The sequence below is a fragment of the Pan paniscus genome, chromosome 13, assembly GCF_029289425.2.
Source record: "Pan paniscus chromosome 13, NHGRI_mPanPan1-v2.0_pri, whole genome shotgun sequence".
NCBI lineage: Eukaryota > Metazoa > Chordata > Mammalia > Primates > Hominidae > Pan > Pan paniscus.
The window spans coordinates 40,048,025-40,065,108 of record NC_073262.2 but is presented as its reverse complement, the minus strand read 5'-3'; the positions used below and the strand labels follow the sequence as shown (position 1 = coordinate 40,065,108).

The window sequence follows — 17,084 nt, the reverse complement described above, 5'->3', positions numbered from 1 at the left end:
AATTTCCAGCATAAGTGAAAATTCTTTTAATGCACGATTTTTAAATAACTGCAGAATATTCCAATATATGGCTATGTTTTGATTTATTTAACCAATCTGTAATTAAGATATTTTTTAAGTCATATATTTTGGAAATGTACTTTAAAATACCTAATAAAAAATAATACCATGAAAATGTTAACATTTGATGAAACCAGGTGGTGGGTATAGGGATGCTCATTGTGTTATTGTTTATACTTTCTATACTTAAAATATTTCATGGTAAAATGTATGTTCAAAAATTCAGTGCCATTCATTTCTGAAATATCCAACTTCAAGTGTCCATAGTTCCACAGTCATCTCCATCAGTCTTCTTCTTCCTCCTCCACTTTCAACTCTTTCTATAACCAAACCTTCTCATCTCAGTACCAGGATTCATGATGCATAATTCTTTACTCAATTGCATTGTTTAATTTTTTATTTCCCTCCTAGAATTATAATAATATTGCTTTCTATTATTTTCATTATAAATGCAAAATCTTTAATAATGACTTAAACAGATGTTTGTGGACTCACCAGGCACTGTGACTACTGATCATTTACTCATTTAGTATTTACTGAGGTCTAACTACAGGCAAAAAATTTTCCATGTTTGTATCTATGGCGACTGCCCACCAGTCAGGAGATTGCCTGTTAAATTGCCTTCTAATGACTTGAAAGATTTAATGTTCCTCAATATACTGAACTCCCTGAAGCTTACTGGCTGCAGTGGTTTAGCTGATGCAGTGAATGTTTTCTAGAAACTTTAATGAGCTTTGAAAGAGGATTTATTTACTTATGCATCCAAGTTGTTTCAGCACAGTGTGATCGAGACTTCAGCTGCAAGTCATTTTAGCATTCATTGGATTTGGGTTTATGAATTACTAAGGGGCTTAGGAAGCAACAGCAGCCGGTTGAGGTCCACATGGATATTTTCATTTGTGTGACTAGCTCGACCCATCAATCCTTCTAACTGGGCTGTTTTGAGGACATCCAGTCTCTGAAGGGATTCAGGAGCACATCCTGTCCCCAGGTGACTTATGATGTCCTGGGGGTGGCAGCATATTTGTTTGGTTAGCAAGGTTTGCCTGCCTCTCTGCTCTCTAGTTTGCGTCAATAATGTGCTGAAATGAATTATCATGAGCCAGGTTGGCTTTGTCATCTCAAGGTGATCCTGGTACTCCAAAGGTCTAACTGTCCCCTTTATCTCCTAGACCTCCCTTTTTAGTGAGTAAACCCAATCATACATGCTCAGGTCAGTTTTCAGTTGCAAAAACAACTTCGTTATTGGTATAAGGCAGACTGAATGGTAGTGCCAACTGCCCAGCTCCACCATCTATCAGCCACAAGGCCTAAGTAAGTTAGCTTCTATCTGCCTTAGTTTTCTTCTCCATAAAATGAGGGTAGTAAAAGTGTGCATCTCACAAAAAATTAAACTAGTTAATAATTATAAAATTCTTATAACAGCTTGGGCACATAATAAGTTCTCAGTCAATGTTAATTATAATTGTGAGAGTATAACTTCTTTTTCTATTCTCTACAAACCCCACATATACAAGGAGATCAACAATATGTTAATTTGAACTGAACAGAAATGAGGGTGGGAGGAGGGTGAGGATCAAAAATCTACCTATTGGGTACAATGGTTATTACCTGGGTGATAAAATAATCTGTATGCCAAGCCCCTGTGACATGCAATTTACCTATATAACAAACCTGTACATGTACCCTTAACATAAAAGTTAACAAAAAATAAAAAGGAAAAATTTTAAAAAGAAAAGAACCACCAGAGGCACATAGAATAAACTTGTATCCAAATGAGGAGTCAAATCCCACTGAGATACCATGACCATGCACCTTTGCCAAACCCAAACCATCCCAAGAGGTCAATATTTTCTTTCCAACCGGCACCTATTATCAGAAACCAATTAGCTTCTCTCTCTTTAAAAGGCTTATATCTCTTCTGCTCCCCAGGACCTGTTGAATTAAAAGTCCTTTCTTCAACTTACCCTTTTCCTGACACTTCCAGAATCCCTTGTTGTCCCAGAATTGGTTTTCCATTTTAAAAATGCTTATGTACACAAGTCACATTGCATCAGCCTGGTTAGCACAAACATTTATGTATGAGGGTAGGATGAATCACTCCAGAACCTCAATATATGTGGTGAGGAATTATTCTAAGGGAAATCTCTTTTGAATCTTGACGAGCACTAATATTCAATGCCTGTTGAGGAGACTTCTTTTAATTAAACTTTTTGTTGCATAAAGGTCATTCCATCCAGATGGTATTTCCATTTCTCAGAAGGCCCTGGAGCATGCCTATGACATTCATGTCAGTGCCTGTCTGGCTAAGGCACTGACCTCTTCCATTTCTGAGGTCATCTCACTCACAGCCAACTGTTCAGAGACTCATCTGGGCTTCTGGGGATGGGTGAATGCCTGTAGACCCCAGGGATTCCACCCAGTGCTGGGCTCTGAGTAGCCAGGTGGCTTGGGTCAGGCCAGCCAGCCCCAGCCCAGCACTGAGCCTCTGGCTCCAGCACATCACTTCTTCACTTTCCACAAACTCTGGTTTCCAAGTGGGGAAAAGGAGGGGGCACTCTTGCCCTGACTCCAAGGATACAATCTCAGCAGTCCTTCCAAAAGCGTAGACCAAGTAGGAGCCAGAAGGAGCCAAATGTAGGGGAAATTTTCCCCTACATTTCAGCTGTGGGATTAGTCCTTGAGCATTTTGCTGTCAGCCAAAACATTTGAATGATGGATATTTCCTGACGCTTGTTTTACCAGATGATATATTAAGTTCATCAACCTCAATGGTAAATCTACCAACCCCCTTTGTTAATTCTAAGTGTCCCTTTTATTTTCTAAGCAGGAGAAGTTTGTCAATATCTCTTCTATATAGATCATAAAACAACTTCAAAAGCATTTTAGTTTATTTGTGCAGACCAATATAGACTCAGAGAAAAGCAGTTTCCCCAAAACAGTACCTGGTATCTGCTCACTCATCAAAGTAACCCTCTCTCTCTCTCTCATTGCTTCTTTGAAGGCAGCCGAAAGGCTGAAGTGTTCCCTGTTTGTGCATCCCTGGGACATGCAGATGGATGGAAGAATGGCCAAATACTGGCTCCCTTGGCTTGTAGGTTTGTGTCTGTGTGGGGTCTGGAACAGAGGACCAACTCTTGGGTTTTTCCAATCATCTATGGAAACCTATTATGTCAAATAGGGAAAGTATGAATAATTAACAGGATTATGAGTAATAGCAGCTATCACTTACTGAGCTCTTACTTGGATTAATGCTATATATATATATGTATTACCTCATTTAATTTTAAACATATCCAATACCATCATAAATAAATCATATATTTAATCTATGAGTTTGACTTTATAATGATCATTTTACAGATGGAGAAACTGAGGCTTGGAATTTTTAGGTAAGGTGTCCAGGTCACACAGTTAATACATGAAAATGTAATTTACACAGATATATCTGACTCCAAAGCCAGTCTTGCTACACAGACTCCCAAAGAGGCTTCAAAAAATGTAACCATACCTGTCTAGTAAATTTTTTGGATGATGATAATAGCATCAGCTCATACAAATGAGAACCCTAGAATTAAAGGTAGAAGGTCAACTTCCACCACCCAAAGATCTGAAATCTTATATAAAAGATGACCCAGGCTTGCAATTTGCCTGTTATCTGCTCCTCTCTTCTGCCCTTTGCCTCCTGCACGATCCATAGTTCCACGAAAGCGTAGAGGAGAAAGCTCCATTTGCTCTATCCAATCTCTCATTATCAGTTGTGATAAGAAGAGATAGAGAACAGATGTAAAATTCTGGAGCTATAGGTGAAAAATACAGCTCATCTACAAACCCAATGAAAACTTGGTCCCCAAATGAAAAGTGCTGGATATTTTTTTCTTTTTTCTTTTTTTTTTTTTTTTTGAGACAAGGTCTCACTCTGTCGCCCAGACTGGAGTACAGTGGTGCAATCTCAGCTCACTGAAAACTCCACCTCCCAGGTTCAAACAATTCTCCTGCCTCAGCCTCCCAAATAGCTGGGATTACAGGGGTACAATGCCACGTCCAGCTAATCTTTGTATTTTCAGTAGAAACAGGGTTTCACCATGTTGGCCAGGCTGCTCTCAAATTCTTGGCCTCAAGTGATCCACCCACCTCAGCCTCCCAAAGTGCTGGGATTACAGGTGTGAGCCACTGCACCCGGCCTGGATTTTCTTTAAGGGGACCATTGTTCTTTCTCTCCTCAGCCAAACTAGTACAATTAGTAATTATTAAGTAATCAAAATGGCAATCACCATGAAGAATTAAATGGGGCAATATATTGGAAGTCAAAAACTGGGATTTTAGTTTCAGTTTAGTCTCTATTTCACTGTATTGCCTGTAGTAAATCACTTTACCTCCATGGGCTGCGGTCCCTCATCCGTAAAATGAGAATGCTGGTCCAGATTTCTCCAAAGGCCTCTTTCTGCTCATGTTTTATATATTCCTGTGATTGCTGTTGGAAACCAAAGTATTTAGTAAGGAGGCTTCCTACTCATCCCCTACCAAATTCTTGGGCAATAATTAATAGGATGAGATAACCCAAGATGCCCAGTGCCATCAAGCTTCAAAGAAAAATGTCACCCTTATTCACAAAACTCTGATAAGTCCCACAAGCTTATTTATTTATTTATTTATTTATTTATTTATTTATTTATTTAGAGACCGAGTCTCACTCTGTTGCCCAGGCTGGAGTGCAGTGGTGTGATCTCACCTCACTGCAACCTCTGCCTCCCGGGTTCAAGTGATTCTCCTGCCTCAGCCTCCCAAGTAGCTGGGATTACAAGTGCATGCCACCATGCACAGCTAATTTTTATATTTTTAGTAGAGACGGGGTTTCACCATGTTGGCCAGGCTGTTCTCAAACTCCTGACCTCAAGTGATCTGCCCACCTTGGCCTCCCAAAGTGCTGGGATTACAGGAGTGAACCACCGCACCCAGCCCACAAACTTATTTATATTGCAACAGGAGAGCATCTGCATATAGAGTCATTTCATCATCCATTTATGCAACACAAATACATTGATTACCTCTAGCATGCCAGGCCCTGTCCGAGGCACTGAGGATATATTCACGAACAAAACCTCTGCCTTCATGGAGCTTATATTCTGGTTAGAGGAAAGAGATTATAAACAAGTATATATATATATCACAAGAAAACAGGCTAATTTTGGAATTTTATTCTGGATGCAAAGGTGGTCATTAGTGGATTGGAGGATTCCCAGCAGAGAAGTGTCATGATCCAATTCACATTATGAACGTAACTCTGACTGCTATATGGAGAATGGATTGTGGGGTTATGGTTCAAGTAATTATGGGAAAGTAGAGTCACAGAACTAGAACAAAGTGATGCCATCCATCTCTCTGCCTTCAGGAAGCTCTACCCACAAACTGCTTCCAGATGGGTACAAATCCATCATGCTTCCAGAATTCCCAGGCAGCTGGGTGCCAGGGGCGTCTCTGCCTGTGAAGCAGTGACCAGCCCCGGGCAGAATGAGCATACTGTGTAGCCTAGCTCCGCAGCCTACAGAGTCAGGCTTCCCCAGAAGGTGCAGGGCACAGCTGTGGAGCGGTCAGATTTCTGAGTCATGGTCTGAAAAGCAGTCAATGGCAATGTAGCTTGGACTGGCTCCTCAGGGGTGAAGGCATTAGACATGGACCAGCTGCTTCTCCTAGGAGCACAAAGCACTTGAAATAATTCATTTTAATCCAGTTATTTTCAATCTCAGCTACCAGAGGCAGCAAAGATTTTTCAGGAATGACCATAATGATAGTTAATATTTAGTAAGCCCTTACTAAATGCCAGGTGCTGTCTGCCAATCCTCAAAACAACTCACTGGCAGGAACTCACCATTTTACAGATGAGGAAATTGAGAGAGAGGCAGCTAATATCTTTGTTGAGCACCTCCATTGTGAAGTTCTGTCCGGGAACTTGGCCGACATCATTATTTGCAAGGCTCCACAACAGTCTTGCAAAATGGGCAACACAGACGTCATCTTACAGATGAAATGTGGGCTCAGAGCCATTAGATAACTTGCCAGAGGCCAGGAGGCAGAAAGCTGGAGGAGCTAGGGTCCAGCTCGGACTTGGCACACTCCATCTGTCCCATTGCATCCCAAACTGAAGTCGGGGGAATTAGGGCAAAAACCAAGTCCTCTGGCTCCTCAATCTCTCTAGCCATTAGATGACTCTCCCTTCAAGTGGCAAGTAGGAAGTTTCACGTGGTTCTCCTTGCCAAAGTAATGTCCTATAATACAGCCAAACTATGCCAGGGTACAAGGGCCTCAAGTTTCTTTGCACTGACAATTCCCTAGCCACTAACATCACTGAATTCTTCTTGGTGGGGTGATCATCCCTGAACCTTGTGACTATTTCCTCTTTCAGGAATGCCAGCAGAGACCACCATAGCCATTTGCTCCATGATCATGGGTGGAGTATTTGAGAAGTTTCCCAAAATGAAAGTGTGTTTCGCACATGGCGGTAAGACCCTATCTTTATTAGTCAGCTCAGGCTGTCACAACAAAATCCCACAGATGGGGTGACTGTAAGAAAACAGAAATTTATTTTCTCACAGTCCTGGAGGCTAGAAGTCCAAGATCAAGGTGCTGGCAGGGTTGGTTTCTAGTGAGGGCTCTCTTCCTAGCTTGCACATGGCCACCTTCCTCACATGGCCTTTGGTTTCTCCTCCTTTTCTTACAAGGACATCAGTACACCAGTCCTGTTGGATTAAGGCCCCACCTTATGACCTCATGTAACCTTAATTATCTCCTTAAAGGTCCTTTCTCCAAGCACAGTCACATTTGGCATTAGGGCTTCAGCATATGAGTTTTGAAGGAATACAATTCAGTTCGTAACATCCTTCCAGCCATCATTCTAGTCACATGATGGTTTAGGAACCAAATTCTACTTTTGTAGGCAAGTTTAGTTTTGTCATTGTTTTTTTTTTTTGTTTTTTTTTTATTTAAATCCCTCTAGTTAGATCATGAGCTCTCCAGTCTACAATAGTCCCCACTATTCTTCATTGTTTACAAATAGGCCTATTTCATTCTTTTACATTGTCTGCCTGGTCCCCGTAGGTAGTTGAATTTGTGACCCTTCAACAGACAGACACACACACACACACACACAATCAAACTACACATGTTACTCGCTAACATGCCTTTCCTCCTCAACAGCATAGAGAAGACATCTTTCCAGGTCAACAAATACAGAGCTTCATCATTTTTTATGGTGTCATGTATGGCCTTATATTTCATGGATATGCCATCATGACTCAGATAGCCCCCGACTGATAGGTTGTCTCAATATTTTGCTATTATAATCACACTATATTTGAAAACTTTGATTACATATCTTTACACACTTGCCTTCACTCTTTTTTTTTTTTTTTTTTTTTGAGACAGAGTCTCACCCTGTCACACAGGCTGGAGTGCAGTGGTGCAATCTCGGCTCACTGCACCCTCCGCCTCCCAGGTTCAAGCGATTCTCCTGTCTCAGCCTCCTGAGTAGCCATGGCTACAGGAATGTGCCACCACACCCAACTAATTTTTTTGTATTTTTAGTAGAGGTGGGGTTTCACTGTGTTAGCCAGGATGGTCTCGATCTCCAGACCTCATGATCTGCCATCCTTGGCCTCCCAAAGTGCTAGGATTATAGGTGTGAGCCATTGTGCCTGGCCTGTCTTCTCTCTTTAAGATGAATTTCTCAAATCTGAATTTCTAGATGAGTTAATGCCATTTCTTCCATCATCTCCCAGCATTCAGAACACAATAGGTCCTTTGTAATTACTGTTAATCAGCTGGCCTACAGTAACTTCTTGCATATAACATCAAGACTAAAGGAATCCTTTACAATCAACACTAGCCCCTCAGTAATGGGTTTTACTTGCAGGTGGTGCCTTCCCCTTCACAGTGGGAAGAATCTCCCACGGATTCAGCATGCGCCCAGATCTGTGTGCCCAGGACAACCCAATGAACCCGAAGAAATACCTTGGTTCCTTTTACACAGATGCTTTGGTTCATGATCCTCTGTCCCTCAAGCTGTTAACAGATGTCATAGGAAAGGTAAGCCCAGTCTGCCACTTGGATGGCTTATGGGGAGCAGAATGCTGCATCAGCAACCCATTCTCTCTCCTTTTTTGGCCTCTCTCCAAAAAAGGGATGGAAGAAAGGTATTAGATGAAAGGAGAGAGACAGTGAGGTTTGGGATTAGGTTTGCTCACACAGGGGATTCTCTCCAGGGTCTCCCTCCACACAGAGTACATAACACTAAGAAACTATTATATATGCCAGAGAAATCCCAGATCATCTACATGGCTGGGTATTCCCCCAGATCAGCTCCTCTTCTTTAGTGACATCCCTATATACACCCAAAATGACACATGGCAATGTAGTAAGCAGGAAAGGGGCACAAGTTTCAAAGTCAAATTGACCTGGGTTAAAATCCTGGCTCTACCTTTCACTAGTTGGGTAAATTGTGAATACAACTGTCCTCATCCACTACATGGAGAAAACTGGAACATTGAAAGTGTGTAAAATCCATAGTTGGGAAATTGCGTTGGACAGGGAGTCAGGGGAAGATGATGAAGGGTCTCGTGTATCATGCCCTGAGATTTCTTCCTGGAATAATATGGCTTTTGATTCTCTCATTTAATTAAAACACCAGCATAGTGGTACTTTAAAGCGCACAAGAAAAAGTCTTTCCTCTGATGTAGTCTCCTCGCCAATCTCTCTGTTGGAGGCACACCCACCCTTTAAGTATTCTTTAAAAATGCTAACTCAGCAAGTTCAAGAATTTCTAGGGAAAAGGCCATAGTGAAAAGTCTAAAATATTTTGTATTTCAATTCCATCTTATTCACAGATATCTATAGAAGATTTCCACATTTTCCCAAGGGAAAAATCTTTGGGGTTAAAAGTATATAGACATATTTAAAAATCTGCAATATGGTACTTGAGTTTAGACTCTAAGGTTTAAAAAAATCATGTCCAGCAAAAAGAGGCCCATCATTTGAAAGTTGCAAGTAGTGGTTTATCTCCAGAATGGACACTTTATCTCATATTAATGCTGACTGTTTCTCTGGCTTGAGAAAATCACCAGAATATAAATATTAAGCATTTTAGCTTGGTAATCAATTATGTGGTTGAGCTGTGCCTCTGAGTTGTTTAGCTTTTGTGTCACCCCTGCAGACATGGATGGTTAGCAATGGGTTGTGACTGTTGATTGTTTTTGGTTTGGATGGAGAGTGATGAGAAGGTATGTAAGCAGAAGACTTCACAGGGCAGAAACTGAAAGAGACTTTGTGGGCTCTGGACATTGAGCAATGGAGGAAAGGAAGAGGGAAAATCATGTGGAATTGGGGGAAGGGCTGTTCTTATTACATCCCATCAAGCCTAGTACCTCCTTACTAGTATTCTTGGAAATTGAAAACACCAGGAGAAAACACCATTGCCAAATCCAAAGCCCATTTTCTAAGGGATACTATCAGCACCTTCAGCAAGCACCCAGTGCAATACACATTGGCCAGGGGACAGGAGCAGAAGAGGAAAAATATGGCAAATGCTTCATGTTAACAAGTGGATGGACTAGTTGGTGAGCACGTGTGAATATATTCCTATTAGGGACCTCCAGAAAAACTCAGCAGGTACTTTACAAACTTCTTGGTGCTGAGATCTTACATTCAAACTGTGAAAGCTTGAGCTATAATAATTTGGGCATCAAAAGCAAATGTGACCTTATTTTATGTGATCTCACAGGCAGGTGAATCCAGGACATAGAAGCGGTATATATTAATAATTTAGGATTCTTTTTAAAATATTAATACTTCTTCATTCTAGTCATATTCACATTAGCAAATTCACTTTTAAAAACAATCCCCATATCAGAATGGCTAAGGAAAGTCCTAGCTAGACAACTGGGCTAGAGAGCAACCTGGCCAGATTTGAGCAAGAGGACAGAATGCCGTGGAGGGAGGTCTCTAGAAAGAAAATAATGGAACTGATGAATTATTTGATCTGTCTGAGAGTTGGAAACAATTATTGCCAGACATTTAACAGATCTGTTGATGCATTAGGAACAAATGCAGGATATACATAGAAAATTAAGCTAAGGAAAGAAAAGGAAATAATTAACTCCAAGAAAACAAAAAATCTACATGAGGGCAGATAATCACTGTATATTACTTGACTCAGCAGTGAGCAATATTTGTAGTCATAATAGGGTAAATATTAGTACTGGTTTAAATGAAAATCATAATTCTATTAAGAAAATAGAGTAAGAAAGAAATTCTCAATGATCATAATGGGAAATCAGTAAATACTCTCTAAAGTTAGTAAACTAAGAAACAATAGTATAAGCTTATTATCTGGGAATATAAAGGTAATTATCAAACGATGCATGCTAAAATGGTAAAAGTGGCTGCCTTAGGGGATAACAGTTGGGAAAGTGAGTCAGGGTTTCACTCTGTTACCCAGGCTGGAGTGCAGTGGCATGATCACAGCTCACTGCAACCTCCACCTCCCAGGCTCAAGCCATCCTCCCACCTCAGCACACCACCACACCCAGCTCTTTTTTTTATTTTTTGTAGAGACAGGGTTTTGCCATGTTGCCCAGCAGGTCCTGGACTTCAGCAATCTGCCTGCCTCAGCCTCCCAAAGTGCTGGGATTACAGGCATGAGTCACCATGCCTGACCAAAAAAGTGTTTTTAAAAAAGAGCTGCTTTTGATAATAAAGATATTTTAGTAATATTTGATTGTTTATGTATAAACTATACTTTGATAAATATAAATTTTAAATAACATCTTAAGAATATACAGATACATGTCATATATAAAAAACCAAAACCATTATTGAGCACCTGCTATTTCTAAAACCCTGAGCTATTTGGTCAGAAAGTATTTAAATGGCATAATCTCTTGGCTTCCTTCCACCTCTAAAATTCTTTTGCTTTTAAATTCTTTGCTTTGATTTTTAAAGACGGATACAAAGAATGCAGGTTATAGATTATCAGTCTAACACTGTGAGAAATACAAAAAAATGGAAAACTATATTGCCTCCCTATATTAACATGATCACAGAAAATACACTTCACTATTTAAGTGGATAGATTTTTGAGAGGTCGGTCATACGCTCATTATGAGTATATCATAATTCTGGCTAGATCCATTGGTAACCTACCGCTGCATAATTACAGTCATGCATCACTTAACAGTGGAGATATGTTCTGAGAAATGCATCATTAGGCAATGTTGTGGTTGTGCGAACATCACAGTGCCCTTACACAAAGTTTTATGGTACAGCCTACTACACACCTAAGCTATATGGTATATAGCCTGATGCTCCTAGGCTACAAACCTGTACATGTTACTGTACTGAATACTGTAGGCAGTTGTAACCCAATGATACATATTTGTGTAGCAAAACATATCTAAACATAAAAAGGGTACAGTAAAAATAAGATGTAAAAGATGAAAAATGTATAGGGCACTTACCATGAATGGAGCTTGAAGGACTGGAAGTTGCTCTGGGTGAGTCAGTAAGTGAATAGTGAGTGAATGTGAAGGCCTAAGATACTGCTTTATATTACTGTAGATTTCATAAACACCCTACACTTAAGCTACACTAAATTTTTTAAAAATTTTCTTTCTTCAATAATAAATTAACTTTAGCTTACTGTAACTTTTTTACTTTTTAAAATTTTTTAAACTTTTTGACTCTTAATAACACTTAGCTTAAAATAAGAACACACTATACAGCTGTACAGAAATATTTTCTCTTTATATCCTGATAATCTCTCTTATATTAAAGAGAATTTTTTTTTGCTTTTTAAACCTTTTTGTTAAAAACTAAGACTCAAGTACACACATTAGCCTAGGCCTACACAGGGTAAGGATCTTCGTCACTGTCTTTCACCTCCACATCTTGTCCCACTGGAAGGTCTTCGGGGTCAATAACACAGCTGGAGCTGTCATCTCCTATGACAATGCCTTCTTCTGGAATACCTCTTGCAGGACTTGCCTCAGGCTGTTTTACAGTTAATTTTTTTTTAATAAGTAGAAGGAACACACTCCAAAATAATGATAAAAAGGATAACATAGTAAATACATAAGCCAGTGACATCGTCATTTATATCATTACCAAGTCTTACATACTGTAAATCATTATCTGTGCTATACTTTTTTTCTTTAAGACAGTCTCACTCTATCACTCAGGCTGGAATGCAGTGGCATGATCTCAGCTCACTGCAGCCTCCACCTCCTGGGTTCAAGCGATTCTTGTGTTTCAACCTCCCAAGTAGCTGGGATTACAGGAATGCACCACCACACCCAGTGTATTTTTAGTAGAGATGGGTTTCACGATGTTAGCCAGGCTGGTCTCAAACTCCTGACTTCAGGTGATCCACCCACCTTGGCCTCCCTAAGTGCTGTGATTACAGGCATGAGCCACTGCGCCCAGTCTATCTGTGCTATACTTTTAATAAGACTGGAAGAGATAGGTTTGTTTACACCAGCATCACCACAAACACTTGAGTAATGCATTGCACATAATAATAGTAGTAATAATGCATCACATTATGATGGCTGTAATATCACTAAGCAATAGAAACTTTTCAGCTCCCTTATAATTTTATGGGACCACCATCACATACACAGTCTGTCATTGACCAAAACATCATTATGTGATGCATGACTGTAATTACCCCAAAACTTAGTGGCTTAAAACAAGCCACATAAACAATAATAAACATTTATTATCTCTCATGGCCTCTATATGTTAGGAATTTAGAAATAGCTTAACTGACCCAAAATCTCTCAAGAGGTGGGACAGGCAAGGTGTCAGTCAGGGCTGTAGTTATCTAAAAGCTTGGCTGGGGCTAAAGGATTTACATTCAAGGTGGATTTTACCCATGAGTGGCATGTCAGTGCTTGGTTTTGGTGGGAGGCCTCAGTTCCTCTCCAGGTGTGCCTCTTCACAGCTGCTTGAGTGTCCTCACAACATGGCTGCTGGATGCCCCCAAGAGTGAGTGATCTGAGAGAGAAATGGGGAGAGATGGTAATGGAGACAGGAGGGAGGGAGGGAAGAAGAGGGGGGGAAAAAGAGAAAAAGAGAGAGAGAGATTGAGCACACACCAGAGAGAAGCTATCCTTTTTATGACCTAGAGTCAGAAGTCATGTAGTATTAATTCCATCACATTTTATTCATTAGAAGCACGTCATTTAATCTAGCTCACATTCAAGGGGAGTAGAATTAGATCCCACCTTTTGAAGGGAGGCTTATCAAAGGATTTGAAGGCATATTTTAAAACTACCTCATTCCACTCTCTGGCCACAAATTATTTATATTCCTCCTAAATGCAAAACACCCTCACCCCTACCAAGACTGCCCCAAAAGTCTCATCCATTTATAGCATCACTTTAAAGTCTAGGATTTTGTTGCTTAGATGAACTGGTGTATGAGGCTCCTCATGTATACTTTCTCCAAATCTGAAGAACTGTGAACTGAACAGACAAGTTCCTTTGTTCCTCACACACTCAATATAAAATGGCGAGACAAGCATAGGATACTTGCTATCCTTTCCATTCCAAAAGGGGAAAACAAGAGCTTCAGAGGAGGTCACTAGCCACTAGCAAGTCTGAAATCCATCAGGCACATATTGGTAGTTCCTTTATTAGAACTCAAAGCATAGAAACCATTCAACAAAAACATTCTTTTCGTTTTGTTTTGTTTTTGAGACAGGGTTTTGCTCTGTCATCCTGGCTGGAGTGCAGCGGCACCATCTCAGCTCACTGCAACCTCCACTCCCCAGACTCAAGGGATCCTCCAGCCTCAGTCCCCTAAGTAGCTGGGAACACAGACGCATGCCACCACAGCTGGCTAATTTTTGTATATTTTGTAGAGACAGGGTTTTGCCATGTTGCCCAGGCTGGTCTCGAACTCCTGGACTCAAGTGATCCACCCACCTCAGCCTCCCAAAGTGCTGGGATTACAGGTGTGAGCCACTGTGCCAGGCCAATTCAACATAGCTGTTGCTTCTACATTCTCAGTCATCTTTCCTTTTCCATAAAAGCCTGTGTTTGTGGCTGAGCAGTTTGTACAGACTGCTTCATGCCTGTACATGTTTTATAGTCCAAAGGTTTACTTTCCTTTTTTATATCTGTTCCTTTCAGTCCAAGCTGGTGGTGCTTCTAATACAATTCCTTTAAAAACCAAATGAGTCTTTCATGAATCTTATTAAGTTTCACATCATTAGGCAAAAGACTTAGCCACAAATCTCTGAGAAAAGCCCTTCTCTACCTTTGGGTTTCTGCTAAGGTGGCTGAGAGACAACAGCCTTAAGCTTCTGAGAAGCCCTTTTTGTTTGACTGAATGGCTTTTTGAGGCACTTCCTAAATCTTTTGAGGTTATAACAAAGACATTATAGTCACATCTTGGCTTAATTTTTAGACTCTATTTTTCTGATTATGCCCTGGATTTAGTTTTTGCCAGAAATCCGTATCTTAACTTTAGCATCATTTGCTATAGGAGAGGCTGGAAATATTCAAACCCAACAATCCCCATAGTACCAGTCCATGGCTCAGGGGTTGGGGACCCCTGTTGTAGTTGACAGCATTGCTAAATTTTTGCCACCACCATAGCAAGGATCACCCTTCTTCTAGTTTCCAATCACATTTTCCCCATTCTCCTTTAAGCCTTTACTGCAACCTTCTCACAGGCCATTGGGCTTCTAATAAGAGTCTTTACAAGGACCTTTGGTCTTTTATTATTCTCAAAGTCCTTCCTACTTCCTCCTACTAATCAGTTCCAAAGCCACTCCCACATTTTCAGGTTTTTGTTATGGTAGCACCAAATTTCCAGGAACCAAACTCTGTATTCGTTACATGCTGCTGCATCACAAATTAACCTAAAACTCAGTGGTTTAAAACAAGAATGCATATTTACTATCTCATTCATTTTCTCTGGGTCAGGAATTCAGGAACCCTCTGGCTTGGCAATTCTGGCTCAGGGTTTCCCTTGAGGTTCAATAAGATGACTGCAGACCACCAATTTCTTCTTTCTTTCCTTCCTTGTTTTATTTTATTTACATGCTACTTACACAAACTTAACCTTAAACTCTCCACCAGTTTTGTAACTTTCCTCTCAGTACATTCAGACACGTAGACTAACACTAGTCCATTAATTCTGTGTTCTTAAAGAAATATCTTCAGGAGCCTTCTGATGCTCTAATTGGGACTGAGTTGCTATTTAAACCTGCTGCACAGCTGTCATCCTGAAATCTCTCTTCATGAGGATATTCTCAATCTCTCTCATTGGATTCCTTGTTTGCTGAATCTCATGATTTTCCCATTTCTTGGTTTTACTCCTTCATCTTGGTGGACAACATCCTTCAATAACTTTCAGAGAAGGAAGTATGGAGGATGAACTTTTCAAAACCTTGTTTATCTAAAAATGTCTGTATTCGTCCTTCGCAATGACCTAATTGTTTGGCTAGGTAACAATTCTAGCTTGGAAGTCGTTTCTTTCCCTCAGAATTTTAAAGTCATTGTTCCATTGTGTTCTGGCTTTTAGAGGTGCTGTTGGGTAATGCAATGACATCCTAATTTTTGAAATTTGCGTAAAACCTGCTTCTCTCTTCTCCTTACCGCAACTTCAAAGAGTCTAAGAATTTCTTTTTGTCCTGAAATTTCACAATGATACTACTTGATATAGGTCTATTTTCACCCATTACCCTAGTCATTTGGTGGATCCTTTCATTCTGTAAATTTTCTTAAATTATGTGTTAATGATTTCCTTCCCTCTGCTTTTTCTCTCTAGAATTCCTATTGTTCTAAAGTAGAACCTATTTTTGTTTTCTGTCTTATATACCACCTCTTTGAACTTTCGTTTTACTTTCTGGGAGATTTTTTTCAACTTTATTTTAAAAGGCTTCTATTTAGTTGGTCTCTTAATTTCCAAAAGCTTATTATTTTTCTTGTTCTCTGAATTTTTTTTAATATCCTGTCCTTGTTGGGTGGATGCAATACCTTTTCTTATCTCTCTGAATATAGTAAGAATTTTAGGAAGTTTGATTATCCCTGCAAGTCTTCCTCCAGGTGGCTTTTTTGTCTGTTTTTTAAAGTCTCGGTCTTTCATATTAAATGCTTTCCTCATGTGTCTATACTTTTTGAGCATGTACAATGTTTTAGTGCCTGACTCTTGGAGTTGTTAGGGCAAGACAGAGGTAATAATTGCACAGCACTGTGAATGTGCTCTATGCCGATGAAGTGTACATTTTAAATAGTTAATTTTGTGTTATGTGAATTTCACCTCAATTTTTTTTAAGGGGCCTGTTTCTGCAAGTTAGACTTTCCGCCACCCCAACCAAAATATCTATTCATATGTTATTCACTTTCTTTATTTATTTAGAGACGAAGTCTCACTCTGTCACCCAGGCTGGAGTGCAGTGGCATGATCTCAGCTCACCGCATCCTCTGCCTCCCGATTCAAGCAATTCTTGTGCCTCTCAGCCTCCTGAGTAGCTGGGATTACAGGCATGAGCCAGAACACCTGGCTAATTTTTGCATTTTTAGTAGAGACGTGGTTTCGCCATGTTGGCCAGGCTGGTCTCAAACTCCTGACCTCAGGTGATCTGCCTGCCTCAGCCTCCCAAAGTTCCGGGATTACAGGCATGTGCCACTGCACCTGGCCCTTTTCTTTATTTTTAATGGAGAATCCCGAAATTCTTGTTCTGTAAAATAGAAAGTATTTTTATTTTGTAGTAAAAGAAACGGTTCACTTTTAGGAGCAACACTGTCAGTTTTTACAACAATAAGCAGAGATATGATCTTGTCTTGGGCATTTGATCTGTGAGTAAGAAGATGAACCTAAGCTGGACATCATTCAGGCCCAATGGATAAAACTTCACCATCCCCTTTCTGTACCTCTACATCTTTCATATTCAGGACTACTCTATTCAAGGGGTTCTGAAGGGCAAGGATGATCCAGAAGCACTGAAAAGTGATTTATCATTA

General features: G+C 40.1%; 1 protein-coding gene and 1 long non-coding RNA gene across 5 annotated transcripts in view; one reads left to right on the top strand and one right to left on the bottom strand.

Annotated features, from left to right (window-relative positions):
• The window catches only part of ACMSD (aminocarboxymuconate semialdehyde decarboxylase), a 61,142-nt gene that overhangs the window by 23,726 nt on the left and 20,332 nt on the right, over nt 1-17,084 (top strand). For both annotated transcript variants that reach the window (XM_057301407.2, XM_055108549.2), the window contains 3 exons: nt 3,065-3,158; nt 6,464-6,559; nt 7,970-8,142. In XM_057301407.2, coding sequence (XP_057157390.1) covers nt 3,065-3,158; nt 6,464-6,559; nt 7,970-8,142 — 363 coding nt within the window. The remainder of the gene's footprint in view (nt 1-3,064; nt 3,159-6,463; nt 6,560-7,969; nt 8,143-17,084) is intronic.
• The window catches only part of LOC112439085 (uncharacterized), a 54,019-nt gene continuing 37,001 nt past the window's right edge, over nt 67-17,084 (bottom strand). Inside the window, exons 2-6 of one of the 3 annotated variants that reach the window (XR_008624486.2) lie at nt 12,981-13,104; nt 11,568-12,099; nt 5,109-5,186; nt 4,437-4,534; nt 67-3,225 (exon numbers count right to left, since the gene is read on the bottom strand). This is a non-coding gene — a long non-coding RNA (uncharacterized LOC112439085). The remainder of the gene's footprint in view (nt 3,226-4,436; nt 4,535-5,108; nt 5,187-11,567; nt 12,100-12,980; nt 13,105-17,084) is intronic. The other 2 variants (XR_010109341.1, XR_008624487.2) reach the window with 2 other exon arrangements.